This window comes from Opisthocomus hoazin, chromosome 11, assembly GCF_030867145.1.
Source record: "Opisthocomus hoazin isolate bOpiHoa1 chromosome 11, bOpiHoa1.hap1, whole genome shotgun sequence".
Lineage (NCBI taxonomy): Eukaryota > Metazoa > Chordata > Aves > Opisthocomiformes > Opisthocomidae > Opisthocomus > Opisthocomus hoazin.
In genome coordinates, this window is record NC_134424.1 from 7,340,055 (window position 1) to 7,357,341 (window position 17,287).

At 43.2% G+C, this 17,287-nt stretch overlaps 1 protein-coding gene across 6 annotated transcripts in view; it reads right to left on the reverse strand.

Annotated features, from left to right (window-relative positions):
* Window positions 1-17,287, reverse strand: part of SLC25A26 (solute carrier family 25 member 26) — an 88,124-nt gene that overhangs the window by 19,111 nt on the left and 51,726 nt on the right. For all 6 annotated transcript variants that reach the window (XM_075433224.1, XM_075433220.1, XM_075433221.1 and 3 more), the window contains one exon: window positions 7,117-7,161. In XM_075433224.1, coding sequence (XP_075289339.1) covers window positions 7,117-7,161 — 45 coding nt within the window. The remainder of the gene's footprint in view (window positions 1-7,116; window positions 7,162-17,287) is intronic.

The following is a 17,287-nucleotide window of genomic DNA, read 5'->3' on the forward strand; positions in this document are numbered from 1 at the left end:
ATCTCTCCAAATTAATCACATGGATTTGTGTGCATGTGCAGTCCTGCAGGCTAAGGAAAGAAAAGCAATTTTCACGCTTGCCTTTGCTACTAGGTATTTTACTTGCAACGTGGCATTCTGCATGGATGATCCTTACAGATGCATGGCACATTAGGTACAGGAGGAGCAAAATATTCATAAGCTGACTGCAGTTTCTATACATAAAATCAAAAAGCATCGAGCCAAACATCCTCCCCAGTGAATTTTTATGTGCATATGTGCAGCATATGTGCAGTACATGTGTATATTATCTTGCAGGAAACATGCAAGCCCAAACATGGGAAAAATTCAGTGATCTAAGTTCAATGTTGACATAAACGTTGAGACTACATCCACACTAATGGAGTTGTGCTCACTTATGCCAGTACTGAATTTGGCCCTAGAATAAAACCCACCCAAATCCTAGATAAATTGAGAGAAATAGAACAAAAGTTGGCCTACATGCAACAGCATATTTTTCATGTTAAAAGCATGTCATTCCCTTTTTCTCCTCATATAATACTGCATTGATGTCTGTGACCCATTTGGATGTAAATCAAAATGGATGTGCTAAAAGCCTCATTAAAGAAAATGTCTTCAAACAGTGTTCCCATGGCAAGGCAGAACATAATATGCCAGCTACACTCAGTTTCCATGGCATGAAGGGCCATATATGTGTCTGGGGAGGAAAATCACTTTGAAGTTAGGATGGCTTTCCTTGAGCATCTGCACTGCTGCTACCTGCTAATAAATCTGCACTTCATGCAGGCTCGTGTGAATAAATTACATGGAAGAATTACATGAGTCCCAACGTTCTTCAGCAAGAAGCAAGAGTTCAAATGAAATGCTGAGCTCTTCACGTTAATTACTTCTATATTCTACCAAATGTCCCCAGACGTCACTGGCAAGCTCAGCGACTTCTAGAGAACCGCTTGTAGTCCAGGCGTGACCAAGAGCATCACAATCTAGCTCTGTATCTACAGAATGAGCGAGGTCTGTTTTAAAGGCTGCATTGATGATCCAAGACCATCTGACTTTCTCAAACGTGTCTGCAGTGCTGTAAGTAAGGATTGCATTTGTTTCTTTCTCTTTGGTGCAGATGGTGCACAGCATTCCTTCGACTGTGCTTCAAGACTGCGTGAATGACACTTATTGTGACACGAATAAAGCGAGGGTTGTTTGCTGAACAGCTGTTGGGGACATTGTTCTTTTGTGAGAAAAATGCAGCCGTTATGCTAATGGCATGCACACGCTGCACTGGCCACAAGTTACATCGCGCCTCGAAACACCGCTGTGGAAATCTGTTTTCCCAATAAAGCACCTAAGCAAATGGCAGACACGTTAGCGTTATTTAATGATTAGGACTTAATCCCTAAATCAGCCCGATCGTTACTGGAAGAGGGAGTGAGGTATGGTAGAACACTTACTACACTGCCTGCAAGGAAATGGGTTTAAAGCCAGGCCTGGGTTTCATTTACTCTTGACTTGTACGCAGATGAGCACAGCAGAAAAGAAATACTAGACTGCTTCTCCAGGAAAAAAGGAAAGCTGTCACCTACCTATAGAGCAGGGAAAACCATTTTAGGCCTACTTTGGCTACGTTCCTCTATTTTCTACTTACCCTGTTAAACAGCAACAGATTTGATTGTAAATTTTAGGAGGGAAATAGCATGTGGTTTATTGTTTCAGTGGTGGAGTTATAAACAGGTATTACTGCCAAGCACCCCAGCTGCCTGGGCAGAAGGATTCTGTAAACTTTTCAGTCTTACTAACTTTAAAAATCAGGTGCAATGAGCTCCAACCAAGATTTGAGTCCTCACCCTCCATGGAAACTCACCAAGCAGCCTTTGCACAGCGTGCTTCAAGGCATGTCTCAAAGGTCTATCTGCACTGACAGCTACGAGCAAGGTGGAGCCCACCCTCCAACCAGACTTGTTCACACCCTGTACTGCCTACACCAGCACCCAGAAGTAGAGATCTCTGGAGGGGGGAACCAAGAGAACCAAGCAAATGAGTACACATGCCAATGCCTTCATGTAGATCTCTAGTCCAGTCCACCAGATTGCCCCAGCTCTGCTCCCCTCAACACAAGCACCTTGTGCCTGGGGCGACAGCTGAACCTGAACAGAAAACAAGGGACCTAACGAAGAGTAAGCCCAATCCCAAGCCTGCTCCCCATCGTGTGGGCAGAAACCATTTTAGGAACAACAATGGCAGACCTTTGTTCTGACCCAACCAACCTTCTGCAACTGCTCGGCCTCACGGGGGAAAGGCTGGACTCTCCACATGCTCTTTACTGCGATGCCCCACTCATTTCGCATGGTGGAAATGTGGCTGTGTGCACTCTTCAAACCATCGTCTTCTCCTGAATACACCAAAGCATTCCTCTGCTTTTTCAGCATCTTACACCACTATCACATACCACCACAGTCATTACAAAATCCCACAAGAGAGACCTACCCATGTGCCTCAGCTCCCTGTCTCTAGCTACTGCCTCTGAAGGCCCAACCAAATATCTGTCTTTGTAAAACACCTTGTGAGACTTACAGATCTGAGAAAATTATCTTATTGCTAAAGCCAGTGACAAAAAAAAACCATGAGGACTCACTATAGCTGCAGAAAGTCTAAAGTTCAGGTTTTGCCCAGCACCCAGACTAAGAGGAGAATCCTGGCCTCACTGAGTGCCAGAAGAGCCAGAATGTCACCATGAGCATGGTCAGTCCAAGATTTTTATCCTTCCCTGCAGGTCCTGGGCCAGCGGAGCAGAACAGTCTGTGCCAGCCCTCCCAGAGAGGCTGCGTCTGCAAGAGCAGGACTTGCTGGCACACAGAGTCTGCAGGGTGAAGTCAGCCTAACCCTGGCGTTATATGGGCTTACCAACATCCAAGTGTCTCAGCTCACAACCGGACGTGTCTAATGAAAAAGACAAAAGGTTCCCAGGATAGCAGGTTTGCTTTCCCTCCTTAAAGAAAACAACCACCCAAACAATAAAACCCTTACTTTTCAAGCCTACTCATCTGAGACCTATGTCCACCTGTTCTGCCTGTTCCTTCCCTCTTCACTGGCTACCAGAGCCCTTTTTCCAGACATACAATACATTCGGTCTATAAAGAGAGCATTCTCCACGTACAGCTGCGTTGGAGTAACTCTCAGAGGCTCTGAAGCGCAGCCAACATTCAGAAATATAAAACCCAAGAGGACCGAGTCTTGTTTCACCTGAGACAGGTTTATCTCACGCGCAGCACTGCTCTCCGAGGGACCGGACCATTTCCACTCAGACAAAAGAAGCAGGCATTTTTGACAAGATGTTGCTGGACTCAAACCTACCCAGAGGCTCTTGGTTTTGTGGGGGTTTTTTAAACCCTATTTTGATGAAAAAAACCTGATGCCCTGTATTTATGCTGTATCCCCCCAGCAGAAATGAAAGTTGTCTCGTCTCTCACTTAGGTCTAAAAGAGAAAAAATATAGATTGAAATGCTACATGAAACAAATGACAAATCATTTGTGTGCTGTTGGTAGGTAGGTAGATAGGATGATTAGATGTGCTGAATAAAATGCCTGAACAGAGCAGAACAGAAGGTAATACAGAAGGGATGAACTCCACAGTGCTACAACCATCTGAGTGGAGACTTACACCCCCGGCAGCAAGGTGAAAAGCAAGGGAGCTGCGCCAGATTCCCTGCAGCCCACAACAATTTCATGCCAAATATGCAGACCCTGTAATTTGAAATTCCCACAATGAAGCACACACATACAGTATTTCCAAAGCAAGTTACAGAGGCACTCTGGAAATTCCAGGGCAGCATACAAAGGGACTGTGTCCTACAACGGTATTCCCAAACTTGAATTAATGTGAAGGCAGTGTGCTCAGCTGGCATTTGGGAAGCACACCACAACTACATTCTGCTGCCTTTCTTCACAGCCAGCTGGCTTGGAGACAGGATCAGAAGCATTAGCCCCACCTAAAAAAACCTAAACCTGATCAAACTGCCACAGTGGTAATCAGACATGGTGCTCCTCCGAGGGTTGGTGTAGCAGGGAGTGGATGAAATTTGAAATGCCCCTTCTTTTCCTGAACTCTGAGAAGACTTCAGAATTGTTTTAGCTGCAAGGCTTGGGCTAAAAACACAGGGAAGTGCTGCACTAATGCACCCTAGTAGAGAATGACAACTTCTGTCCTGAAATTTGATACACCACAGCACAGTTTCTTTATCTTCTTCGGTTTACATCAATAATCTATGCCTAAATCAAAATATGGGAAAATGAAGAATTGAGAAGGGAAAGGACATTAAGAATGAAATATAGCAGTGGATGCTACCGACATCCAAAAAAAAAAAAATTTCATTTTTTTATTAAAATCAACATAATTTCTTCACTGCTGTTTCTTGAATCACTGTAATCTAAGAAACGAATCTACTGACTGTTTCTAAATTGTTTGTTCACTCGAGTAACTGCAAGTAAAGTCAGTAATTGAAGCACCATCTAGTCCTTGCTGATTACTGCAATACCCCCTTTTGGAGCACATAGAGCACAAGTAACCATTTAGTTCAGTAGTCTATACAATGTTCTCTCTTCTAACTCAGTTTAGTGCATGATATGCAAGTCCGTTCTCACACAGGACAGCTGGTCTACATTGACAGACAGAAGAAAATTGTACATGTAAACTGTGTGGCTAAAGCCAGCTGGAAGCACAAAAAATAACCATAGCAGCTGGAAGTAAAGCAGATAGAGAAAATGGTATACTGAAACACCTGATTTGCTACCTGTGACAAGCCTTTATTAGGCTTCTTTAAGCTTAGCTTAACACCCTGCTGCTGGCTGCAGCCAGCACAGGTGAAGCAAAAAGGAAACGCTGCTTCTTCCTTGCTAACTGTCCTTTACAGTGGAAAGACATTTTTCCTCATTTTTATGGTGATTAGCTTGTTTGGGGAATTATAAGACTGAGTGTATCATCCATCAGCTTACGTAACTTTGTACTAACAGTTTTTAAAATGATACATCCACAGCACTTGTTCTGTTCTCCTCGGTGAGATGATCCTCACACATTACACACAACTGCTCCTGCACTTACTTTCTCAAGTAATCCCATGAACACAGTGCAGAAGAGTCCCTCAGACATTATCTCAACAACTCTTCTATGTTTATGCTTCGTGCCTTTGTCTCTACTGCTTTGCACTCCTACCTCTTCTTAATTACTGTCTCTTCATGCTCCCTCCACGCACCCGTGAGAAGCCCTACCCTGAATCGTACTCCCATCAGTGCTAGTGGCCGCATCCAGCCTGCTGGTAGGACCATAATGGGTTTTGCCCTTTGTTGTACTGTCAAGGCAATTTTTTTAAAAGCTTCATTCAGATAAACTAAACGTATTCTGCTTTCACTGCCTGGCTTTGATGTGACAAACCTTGAGGTCTCTCCATACACTGAGCCAAAGTGACTAAAGCATGCAAGACTGATTTTTGCCGTTTTCTACTCTTGGTTCCTCGGTCAGAAGAATATATTGCAACTGGTCCATGGAACAAATTAATCCAGTTTTGTTTCTCTTCAGATCTGCACTGACCTCTTCAGATTAAACATGATGTCTCATACTACGTGACTCACTCCTGTAGCTAGCAAAATTCAGACTGATTTCTTTAAAGCCTGCAATCTATACAATACATTTTATTGTCACAGCTACATGGACATTCGTTAAAACAACTTTACATTTGGAAAACAGCTACACGATGTTGCTGTTTTATGTGGGTTTGGCAAGAACACAGCACTTTTTAAGCACTGCCACCTCTTGCTCCCAAACACGGCTGCTGCACTAACAATCAGCAGCTCAGACCAGGATCGCTGCCGAAGAGCTTACAGAAAGCCATTCCTAGACACTGGCAGGGAAACAGATTCCTAAAAAGGCAGCCCAAGCTAGCCTGTGCAATGGGACGATACGCAGACACCACATCAGGCCGAGCTCGTGAAGCACCTACAGAATCCTCTGCGAAACTCAGCTCCATTCTGCAAAAGCTCTTGATGTGTTTCATGCTCCTCCTGCCTGTGGACTCCCCTTTGATTCCCTGAGGCCTCTGGAGGCAAACATTCACACTCTAGGCTTGTCCCTCCAGAACAACCCAAGCTACTGACACCCAGCGAGAGGACAAGCTATTGTCCCAACCAGGCACAGGAGGACCAAGGAGAACATAAGCCCTCCTCCCCCAACAGCAGCAGCAAGGGCCAAAGAAGATCATCACCAGTTCCCATCTTTCCCAGTACCTCCGCCCAGTTTGGGTTTCAGTGCCAAGCTTTCTCAGAAGTCCATCACCCTCAACAGGAAGAAAATTACTCTCTCTCCAGCTTCTCTCTTATAAATATTATATTTTGCTACAACGTTTTTAACGATCTGCTATAATTTTCTGTGCTTACAAGCCAGGATCTCTAAGTATGTGAAAAACCCTGACTTTCCTTCATCTTTTGCAGTGAGTTAAAGCAAAAACAGAGGGACAGAGAAATTACATGACTTCAAATCCAACTCTGTGCTGAAACATCTAGACCTTTACTTTGTCCACGATAAAGAAAACAACCAGCCAGTGGGAGAACAGCACATCATTCTGAAAGACTGCACTATTAAAACATCATCCAACTGACACCTTCTTTAAATGACCTTTAAATAAAGTAAATGCAGTCAATCAACACAGCATGTCAGTGATGTGCTGAGTCTCTCCCTGTCAACAAAATCGGGCTCAGCAAGTTTTCTTTGTATCATTCGCAATTTCCTGATACTCTAAAGAGTGAAACACTAAAAAAAATAAAATAAGATTAAAAAAATCACATAATACAAGACAGTTTCCACTCTCTAATCAGTAAAAAACGCTAGAGCAGAAGGTAAGATTTCTGGCATGCTGGGGAGTAAAATTTAGACTCTATGCCACATATCAGTCATTAGATATTCCCTGTTATTTTTCAGATATTCAAGCAAATGATCTTCACATGCACAGGTAGGTTGGTACATACTTACTGATTCTTGGATGTGCCCATAACTGTGATAATCCAGTTAGATAAATTACTACGGAAAGCCTTCACAAAACATATAACTTATATTTCTATCATTAAAGAGGACTTACCTTTAAGGACTCCCAGAGGGGAAACTGCACCAGAGAGAAAGGAATCTGGAGAGGTGGGAAAAAGAAAAAAAAAAACAACATAATGCTACAAAACAAATTAGGTTGGCATGTTCGTCAGCTGGCTAAATTAGGAACAGCTATTGTTCACTCAGTGAACTGCAGCTTGTTACATTTACAAATCTTTAAGGACACTTTATGCACGCTGCCATTAAATGATTGGTTGCGCTAAAGCAGTTTTACTTTGTTTATCACATTCCCTGCTGAGAGGTTAATGTATTGTTACCAGGGTGGCCTAGAAGAGCAACAAGCAGTATGATCTAGCGCAGGGACATTCTTGGTTTGATGCTCAGCCAAGAAAGCCGTAAGGATGGTTCAAGAAACACGTTCCCAAGGCCAGGAACACAACTTGGCAAAAAAACGTCTTCAGCAATACACCTGCACAAATGCCGAGCTGAAAACCGCTGTGCTCCAACCAGGGCTTTGCAGTTTGGGCATCAACTGCAGAAACTTTCCTGAGCATCTCCCAGTGACCTCAGCTTAACAAACTCCCTTGAGAATTTAGAGCAGGTTGTGAAGAGCTACCACAACCTAACCAAAACCCAAGGGCAATACTTGGTGGTGCTCTTCTCATCACCTTTAATCAGAGGTTCTTCTGTCCAGCAACTGCTTATATCTCTGCCTAGGCTTATTCCTGCTGCCATGTGTCCCCAGAAGTGCTTGTGCGTTTCCAGCTCCTTTACAGAACTCCCTTACCAAAGGGGATAAAAGCAAATATACTTCTCCCTCAGCTCTGTAGGCTGTGCAGGGCCAACACACGCAGTCAGTCAGTTTTCACCGTGGACAGAGCGATTCCTTGCAACAAGAGATATCACTTTCCAAGGTTTTGCATTTGCTTATTGCTTTCTCCTCCTCCAAGCTCTCCACTAAGTTCTTCTGGCTCCTCCTCCTCCTCCTTCACCACCCTCATAAGCCCTGTCCAATACCCAGCTCTGCTGTCAACCCTGCCTTTGCTATCTCCAGCCCAAGTATCTGTGTCAAGACACCTCGGAGAAAGGGGTCCCTATGAAAATAGCAGCTTGTGCTAGAATTGCCTTACATGTGTATCTGTAGGTCTGCTTTGCCCCTTCCTAAATGTTTCTGCAGTTATCTCCTCCACTTCAACAGCTGGTCTGCCCCAGTTTCAAATCTTCTTCCAAGTATCTATTTTCTTCTACTCTTCTCTTCCTTCCCCAAGCATGATGCATGTCGGATTAGTCTTCCCCCTTATGTAGGCTGCTTTGTGGTTTATGCATAATTTTATTAGTCTCAGAAAGCACTTATGCACCTTTTGCCATGAAAAGTAGCAGACACTCAAAATGGGTCACAGCTAATACAAAAATCTTTGCTCTTGTGAGTTAATGTCAGCTTAAAAACATTCACTACAGAGATAGGAACAGCTTATTAAACCCAAATTCAAGCTACACAGAGGAACCTGAAGTGGTACATCCAGCCAACATCACAAGAGTTAAATAGTATTGTCTGCTTCACTGTGTTGCAACTAATGATTAATAAATGAGTCTATTAAGTTAATCTGCCAGGCAAAACTAAGCTTGACAGGCACCTGCCACAGAAAATTTGTTATCTATTCAGGCAGGAAATGGCAGTGAGAAGAAATCAATGTCACTGCTGTACATTGAGCTGACAAACTGAAATCTCAGAGGAAGTTTGTCATCTTGAACAATTTGCAATATCCCTGGTGGCATCTCAGAGCCCCACAATAAAGGTCAGATACGGCTCTTATTTATCAGGGCCTTGAAACTCCAGTGTAGCAATTAAATTTCATTTTTAATACTGGGTGAAAAAACCCAGCTATTTGACAGTAATGTGTGGTAATATATTTATGAGAAGAGATATATATATCCACGTGCTGCTGCATTGTTGTTGAATTGGAGTTAAATGGCATGATTTCTTCGCAATGTAAAATGAAAAGCAACATAATCTTCTATTATCTAGGTCAAAAAATAGGAAAAAAAACCCCACAATACCCACTACATTTGCTTCAAATTTGTTAAAAGAGAGAAAAGGAAATGCTTTGTATCCAGCTGTACACCAAACAAAACAAGCTTTCAAATAGAGTCTCCAAGTATTGCTTTTTTATACATGCGAATGAGTGGTAAAATTATGCAGCTGTTAATAAGACAACAAGGGAAGCTTTTGACGTAAACCCCTTTTTATCTCCTAGCTAGAAGCATTTCAATCAAAGAGGAAATTTGTTCACAACTGCCGTTTGATTTCTGGCGTTAGTGGTGTTTGCTTTCCGTGTCCTGCTCAGCGGGGACCAGAACTGGATGGGGCTTATCGGTTTCACTTCTCCCCGTGCGCCCCACGAGATGCTGCAACGTGCAGGCCACCAAAATCCCTGGGCAGACTTCGGATATATGTCAGTGGGACCCGCACAGCCGCTGGGCTCCCTCCTCTCTCGGACACCTGCAGGACAAGGGCCTAAACATTCATAGTCACACTATTAATAGAGTGTGAAAACTTGCAAAAAACCCCAACAAACTAGGAAGCACCACCAAGAAAAACAAGTAGAGCAGCACCTTTGCCTGCACTAAGATCCTAGTGAGATGTCCTCCATTTCTTACAGTTGTCCAGTGGAGCCTGTTTGACAACATCCTGACTTCAAACCAAAACCCACACAAGCAATTTCATGGGTACCGGAATGAAAGGGAGTCTGGCTTCCTGTGGATTTGGGGTTTGTCATCAGATTCTCTGAAGCCAAATAATTTCCAAGCCAGGTTCAGCGATCTTCCCGCCACGGGGACCTCCACCACATTTCCTCTCGACATCTCTTCCACAGCGCCTGTTGAAAGCTCAGCTCCTATTGCAAGCCTTCCCTCAAAGCCCTTATTAACCTTTATTCTCCCCTCACAGACGCATTTGCAAGAAACTTACAGGAACTTCTGTTTCTCTTTGCAGCCTCGGCCTTTCCGCCACGTTTCCATGGCCGCCATGTCCAAGGGCTACGCAGGCTGCTGTGCGCCCGTGTGCGCAGGCACCCTGTTGCCATAAGCCTTGCTTCCCTAAGAGACCAGACGAAACAGCCCACGGCCAAAAGCAGGATTAATATATGCAAAAAGAAACAGCTCTGCAAAGATAACTCATGCAACAATGAAAAAGCCTTTAGACGGCTTATTGCCCTTTATTCCTCTACCACGACAGACGTGACAGAATCTCAGTCTGGGGACACTTCTTAATTTGAAAATTTTCAGCATTTCCTTCCTCTTCATATTTTGCTTTTTTAAAAGAAAAGCTCTTCAGCAATGAGCAGGATTACACCCTGCCAGGCAGTGATATTTACGCCTGAAATAGGCTAAAGCAACAATAAAAATGTGGTCCACACATGTGGGTAAGTTTCTGCCAGCAAATATGAAACCCTGGCAAGCTCCAACAACCTCTTCTTCAACGTTAATATAAAATAGACAGAGAGTACCAGTTCTCATGTCTGGCCTGATGTTATATAACTGAGCTGTTTGTTCAACAGAGTCAACCCTTACACCACACAAAAAAAAAAAGTTTAAAGCCTCCAGACAGCTGTAAATCATTATTCTGAAATATTTTATAGGTTAGTGAAATTATCATTTACTCTGGTCCTTGTAGTCCTTAGCACCTGACACCTAACAATGTAATGAACGTTGCAGATTCTTATTTCTACAGATCTACTTAATTCCCCCGATAAAGGATTTTACAAGACTATTTTTAATAAGTTGCTTCTAGATATAGTTGCACCTCACCGCCAGAGCAACAGATACACACGTCTCCACTTCCAAAAAAAATACCAACCAACAAGCACTGAAGATTGATGACAGACCAAAAGTCCTCCCACCAAATACTGTTTAATTAAATAAAAGAAATTTAAGGAGGAGCTTAATAATACTCTTCGTAATTACAACACAAATTTTAAAGTAACTCAAAATTCACCCGTTCAATATCTGATGCTAAATTGCAAGCTGATGTTGTCCCGAAGGAAACACAGCAGCCAGGGAGGAAGGAGAACACACTGAAGGAGCGGCAAAGAAGGGGGGGGAAGAACCAAAAGAAAAAAAAAAAAAACACCCACCCCTCATCAGCCTCTCAGAACTGGGATTCCCTTCCAAATATGAGAATTCTTTCACACAAAGAGGAAACAGATGTCCATGGCTGGAATTTGCATGTGGCTTTATTCTCATTCTCTTCTAGGATACAATAAAACTACTCTTCTTCTCATCCTCTGAGCTAGAAATTAAACAGTGGCATGTCGTGCATAGTCCAGCTGTGCTTTCTACCTCCAACCTTTATTAGCAATATATTTAAAAAGAAGAAGAAAAGAGAGAGACAGAAAGGAAGGGAGAAACTAGAAAAGCATCAGAAATGAAAAACTATGTGGTATGTGTTCTCAAAACAATATAAAACTTACAGATGTTTTTACTAATCTGTGGCACATGTTTGTTTATTCAGGTTTTCTCTGTCTCCAGTTCAGCAGGCTTCGCTCTCCAGAAGAACTATCTGTTTTTACAAACGTTAGAGTAAATACTGAGGAAAAGACAGGCATAAACAGCCAGAGAAGGAAACAGGCTCACCTTGTAAGAGCCTTCTCAACATCCCTGAAACTGTACCTCCGTCCCAGCAACTGCTCTCACCCATACCTCCACTGTTCCCTACACCAACAGCAATGGGAGAAAAGCCAACGGTTATGAAGAGGATTTTGACAGTACTAATATCACAAAGACCAACGGCAAAAACATCTGTTCCCTTCAGGGAACAGTGATCACGGAGCACTTCTCGAACGTGCACCGAACCTGTCACGTGCCCGCACTTTGACGAGGCTCACAGAGACGCTATCACCGCTGAAGCCTGTGTTTACAAGGAGTACTCCGCCACAGCGTCTGAGCTGCAGGTGCCAAACTGGGCCTTCTCCACTGTGATTACAAAGACAGTTCTAATAATCCAAATACTATATAATATATATGTAATATAATAATATATAACACATATAATAATATATAATAATAATATAATCCAAATAATAATCCAATTCTAATAATCCAAATATACTGTTTTCCAAGGATATTTAAACCACAAATTGCAGAACAACTTTCCCTTTACCTAAGTCCCTTTTACATTCCTTTCTCTTTTTTTAACCAGCTTCTTTAATAAAGATGATTGTTTTCAAATAGACTCAAGTTACAGTAGAATAAAACAACCCTGTCTTCCCACCGGTGTTAACACCAAAACATTTCCATTAATATTCACAGTAAATCTGGTTCAGTGTCCTGTCCTCCTAAAATTCTTCACACACTTGCCCAATACATCTGGATTATGATAAACTGATGTTCCAGCTATAAATATACTCTCCCCATGATGGGATTTGAAAAGACAGCATGAAAAGAGGTAATCCTCTCCCCTGGTCATGTCAGAGGTCACAGTAATAGACACCATTGTGGAGACCTGCAGCTTTCCACAGTACTGACTGAAGGTGAAGGCACAGCCATCATCGATGGTATACCCCAAACTTGGCAAAGCAGACTTATTTTCTTGCAAAGCTTCAATTAATACTGCCTCCCAGATCCTCCTTGACAGACTGCAGACTCCACAAGGAACCTAACAAAGGTAAATTGTAATCTTAACATGAATGAAAGACTGTCAAAGCCATCAGCTGTGTTCCTGCAGCTCTGAGAGATGAAAGGTGTGAGTGTGGTGAAAGAATGGACAAGTTTATACATGAAATAAATGATGGAGGTCTTTGTTAATAAACACTGATGTAGTTCAAAACAAAACTCTTCAGGCAAGCATGACAACGCTGGCATAGCAATGACCAGAGAAGATCTCTTTGCTCCATCCCATAACAGACACCATCAAACACGAAGTCCACATACAGCACCTTCCCATAAGACTGCACAAAGCCAAAGAGAGGTGGAACGCCATGGGACACTGGGCCATCACAGGCAAAATATCAAGCTGCATTTGCAACAAACAACTTTTCACAGCTCTTCGGTGTTGAACGCGTGGCTTTGCAGCGCTGCTGGGGGCAAAGGAATGGTGTTAACAGTGGTAGAAACACCAGTCTCAACAGTGCCAAGAGTGTCATTAAAAGAAAGGTTTCAGCTGATGCACCAGCAGCCACCTGACCTAATCAGCAATTCCCTCATTTTCAAGCAAATAATATTAACCCTGTATGCACTGAGAGAAAACTGCAAGCTATAAATGGGAAAGATACAAAATTCCTGAAGTGTAATCATTATTCTGATTCAAGCACCCACCGACCCTCAAATAAATATTTGCACCTTGCTTCCTCTGTTTCCCCAGCTCTGAAGCCAAAGTATTTCCACTTGTCACCTGGCACATGTGACTGTTTGGAAGTAAATTCCTTTCTGCGACAAAACATCATGTGCCCCACGGGGTTGCTTAATTTGGTTACAAGCCATTCTCACAGATGTCCTTTGGCCTGTGCAGCAGAACTTCACATACAACAGGATTTTCTTTTAAACAGCACTGCATGCTTGTTATAAAAACAACATATAAAGGACATTATGTAGGGACAGAAAAATACAAGGAAAATTCTATCCAGTTTTCCCTCCACTAGAGAAAGGTTTTATGATTAAAAAAAAGAAAAAAGAGAAAGAAAAAAAAAAAGACAAGACGTTTTTCTGGAGGGGCAATGTTGACCAGCGAAGGGGAAAGACACACTCAGAGATCCGGCATGACCGCGTGTTCCCAGCACATGGGAACAAGAGAAGCACCGAGGCAGATGCACAAACTCAATGCAAGCTGGATTGATTTAAAAGAGCCTGATGATCACAGAACACTAACTTTGCACACGCGTGAGACAGCCCATCACTGAGCTATTGAAGGCTCTTTCCTCAAAGAAACAATACTAACAGCCTTCAGAATCCAACCCCCTTTTGCACCAGACCCTCACTTTGCTGGGAGGACAGAATAACTATTAGAAATTATATAATGTTAGCCACAGAAGGCGATCTTATTGGACTTCAAACGCAAGCTGGACTGACTGGCCCCTAATTAGACAGATAATATCCGTGTTCTCTCATTTTCCAACAAACAAGCACTAAAGGAGAAGCCTGTTTTGTATTCCTTCTCGAAAACAACACCTCAAAAACTCCCTCAACAAGAAAACGAACATGCTGACACCGATTTGTACATGCTGTTTTCAAGGCGCAGATAAAAATCTCATAGGATAAAAGATGAGTTTAGCAGCTCTAGAAGAATGAAGGTATTGTTTAACAGGAAGCAGATGTATGTCAGATGGCAAACTCATTAAAGTGTCCCATCGTTAAAGGAAACGGGATAACAACGAGCCATCTGAAAAAACCTGAACTGATCAGGAAACACACAAGCCGCAGCTAATCTCCTATTTATTGGTAGGTAATGCCTTTAAGTCATGCACATGCATTGAGTTTAGGACCATGAAGGACTAATCTTTGTTCTCATGAAAAAAACATCGGAGCAGAACCCTAGACATGGAGTGCAGCCTTTCTGGAAAAAACCCTTCTGAGGAAAAACCCGAACATTTGGAGAAGCTGTTACATCAATACGTGGGTGCACACACACACGCATGGTTATGTGCTGCTGTCCGGGAAGCATCTCAGTTCACTAACTTTGAAGGCATTTTAATGTACATTTCAAATACATGTAACATTTTAAATGTAAGTATAATTACAAAAATGCTTTACGAAAGGCACCTATCAAGGGAGAGCCTCTAAACACAAACTTTCAGACTTTAATCAAAGAAAAAAAAACCTTAAAGACAGACATTGGACTGAGAAATCTGCAGTATCACAGAGCTGAACAGTTCCTTAAATGAGAATTTTGCAGGAGACAGAAGGACCTAAGCAAAAGGCATTAAACAAGCAGCATGTCTGATTCACAAGGCAGGTGGATCTATTGAGAGGAGTGAGAGTATTGCTTCATCCAGCAAATATTCAATCAAACAAGCTTGGCAACAGTGCAGCTGTAATTGCACTGACATCAGCATAGGAACTCTTGTCCTCAGAGTAACAGTTACACAAAAAATTAACAGGCTGGGAAGAAACATGTGTTTATCCCCTCCTGATGTATCTCCACCTACAGCAGTTCTGTTACAAATGTCTTCTTACTACTTTATGATTGCAAATACAACACAGCAGCTCTCACTATAAAAACTGAATACATCTCTCACCAGGAGACTTCTGAATTCACTAAAAAAATTTCCATGGGAAATCCATCTCTGCCTTTGCATATGGGCCTGATCCAAAGTTCCTTGAAATCACTGGGAATTGAATTTGGCACATATGGCTTCGATAGCTTCTGGATCGGGACACAAGCCCAAGATGGAGAAAAAAGGAGAGAGCGGATGCAAGGGTTCTAGCACACAGCAGAAGGATCAACCATTTCAGATCCTACCACATCCTTCCCAGGATGCACAGCCTCGGACTCGTGGTGAGAGCCGGATCTAGGATGTGCTCTGTTCAACTCCTTGAGCAGGAACTGCTGCAAATTCCCTGCTTTTACAGAAGTGTACACAACAGCCCTACTAGCAGCTGTATCTGAGCCCAACCTGCATACATTTAAGTACAACTGAAAGTCCCAATAAAGCTAATACAAGCTAAGCAAATTCTATCACATGTTTTACCAAATACGAACTTTGATGCTTTGCTGCATCAATAGCCCTGATTATTTGGTAAGGGTATTACTGCACATTTGCCTTTCATGGGGAAAAAAACCAAACCAAACCAAACCTGGAACACGACAAGTAACCAAATGTTGCTTTAAATAAAGCACAGATACCATGAGAAAATTACTCCGTGAAGGCTAGTGCAAAACCAACATTAACAGAACAACTACTATAAACCACCAAGTTAAAACTTCTTCCTTCGAAGTGCGTGACCCATGCAGCACTGTTTATATATCTTACACAATTATCTCCATCATGTGGTAGAGAGAAAAAATGCAGATTAATGCCAAATTTAGGAAACGCTATTCATATAAAGGTATTTTACTTCTCTTACACACATGTATACACACGCATATACACATTCAGAATTTTGTGAGTATCTCACAAAACGGGGCATTGCTAAGCTTCCTCCTGTGACTGCTATTTGCAACTGTTTATGAAGAGCCCTATCTGCACCGCACACCACAGGCAGAAGCAGAAACAGCCTTGTCCTGCGAGGTGCTCACAGTCGCACGGGTAGTGCCCCAGTGGGCGCCAGTGGAACAACGCTCAGGGGAACCGGGGGAAGCTTCAGCAGGCCAGGGTGAGCGGTCCCTCATACAGCAGCCGAAACGGCAAATGAGCACAGCTGGAGTTAAAGGACTGATCTTCACAGACTCCTTGAGCGTGTGTGCCCTGGTTGCCAAGAACGCCAATGGGATCCTGGGCTGCACTGAGAGGAGCGTGGCCAGCAGGTTGAAGGAGGTTCTCCTCACCCTCTACTCTGCCCTAGTGAGGCCCCATCTGGAGTGCTGTGTCCAGTTTTGGGCTCCCCAGTTCAGGCAAGATGAGGAACTACTGGAGAGGATGGTGAGGGGACTGGAGCATCTCTTGTATGAGGAAATGCTGAGGGAGCTGGGCTTGTTTAGCCTGAAGAAGAGAAGGCTGAGAGGGGACCTCATAAATGCTTATAAATATCTGAAAGGTGGGTGTCAAAAGGATGGGGCCAGACTATTTTCAGAAAAAAGACCTAATCTAGAATGCATTTAAGTGAACTGAAAAATCACAACAAGCATTTGGTCGAACCCAAATGAACGGTTAGACAATGCATGTACAGATACAGAAAGGATGGTTCCTTTATTTCTTTAACCCTGTGTAATTCTTTTTGGTGGCTTAACCAATTCTGCAGACTCTGTAACTATTTAAACAGGAAGCCCACAGACTCAGCAGACCTCCCTGCTGACACAGCTGGAGAGCTGCTCTGCTCCCGACGGAGCCTTTCCTCCTGCCACCCCCAGCCCAAGGCAGCAGCTGTACGGCGTCGGGTCAGACACTGCAGGGCACCCAGAACCTGCTGCCTGCCCGGGTGCAGACTCACAGGCTCATCCACAGCCATGGAGCCCCTGGGAAAGCCGTCTCGCTGCCTGCGTCCCCTACCTTCCTGCCTGTCAGCAAGCTGGGAAAAACTTTAGACACGGCTGGCTGCATACGGAAATCCAGCGT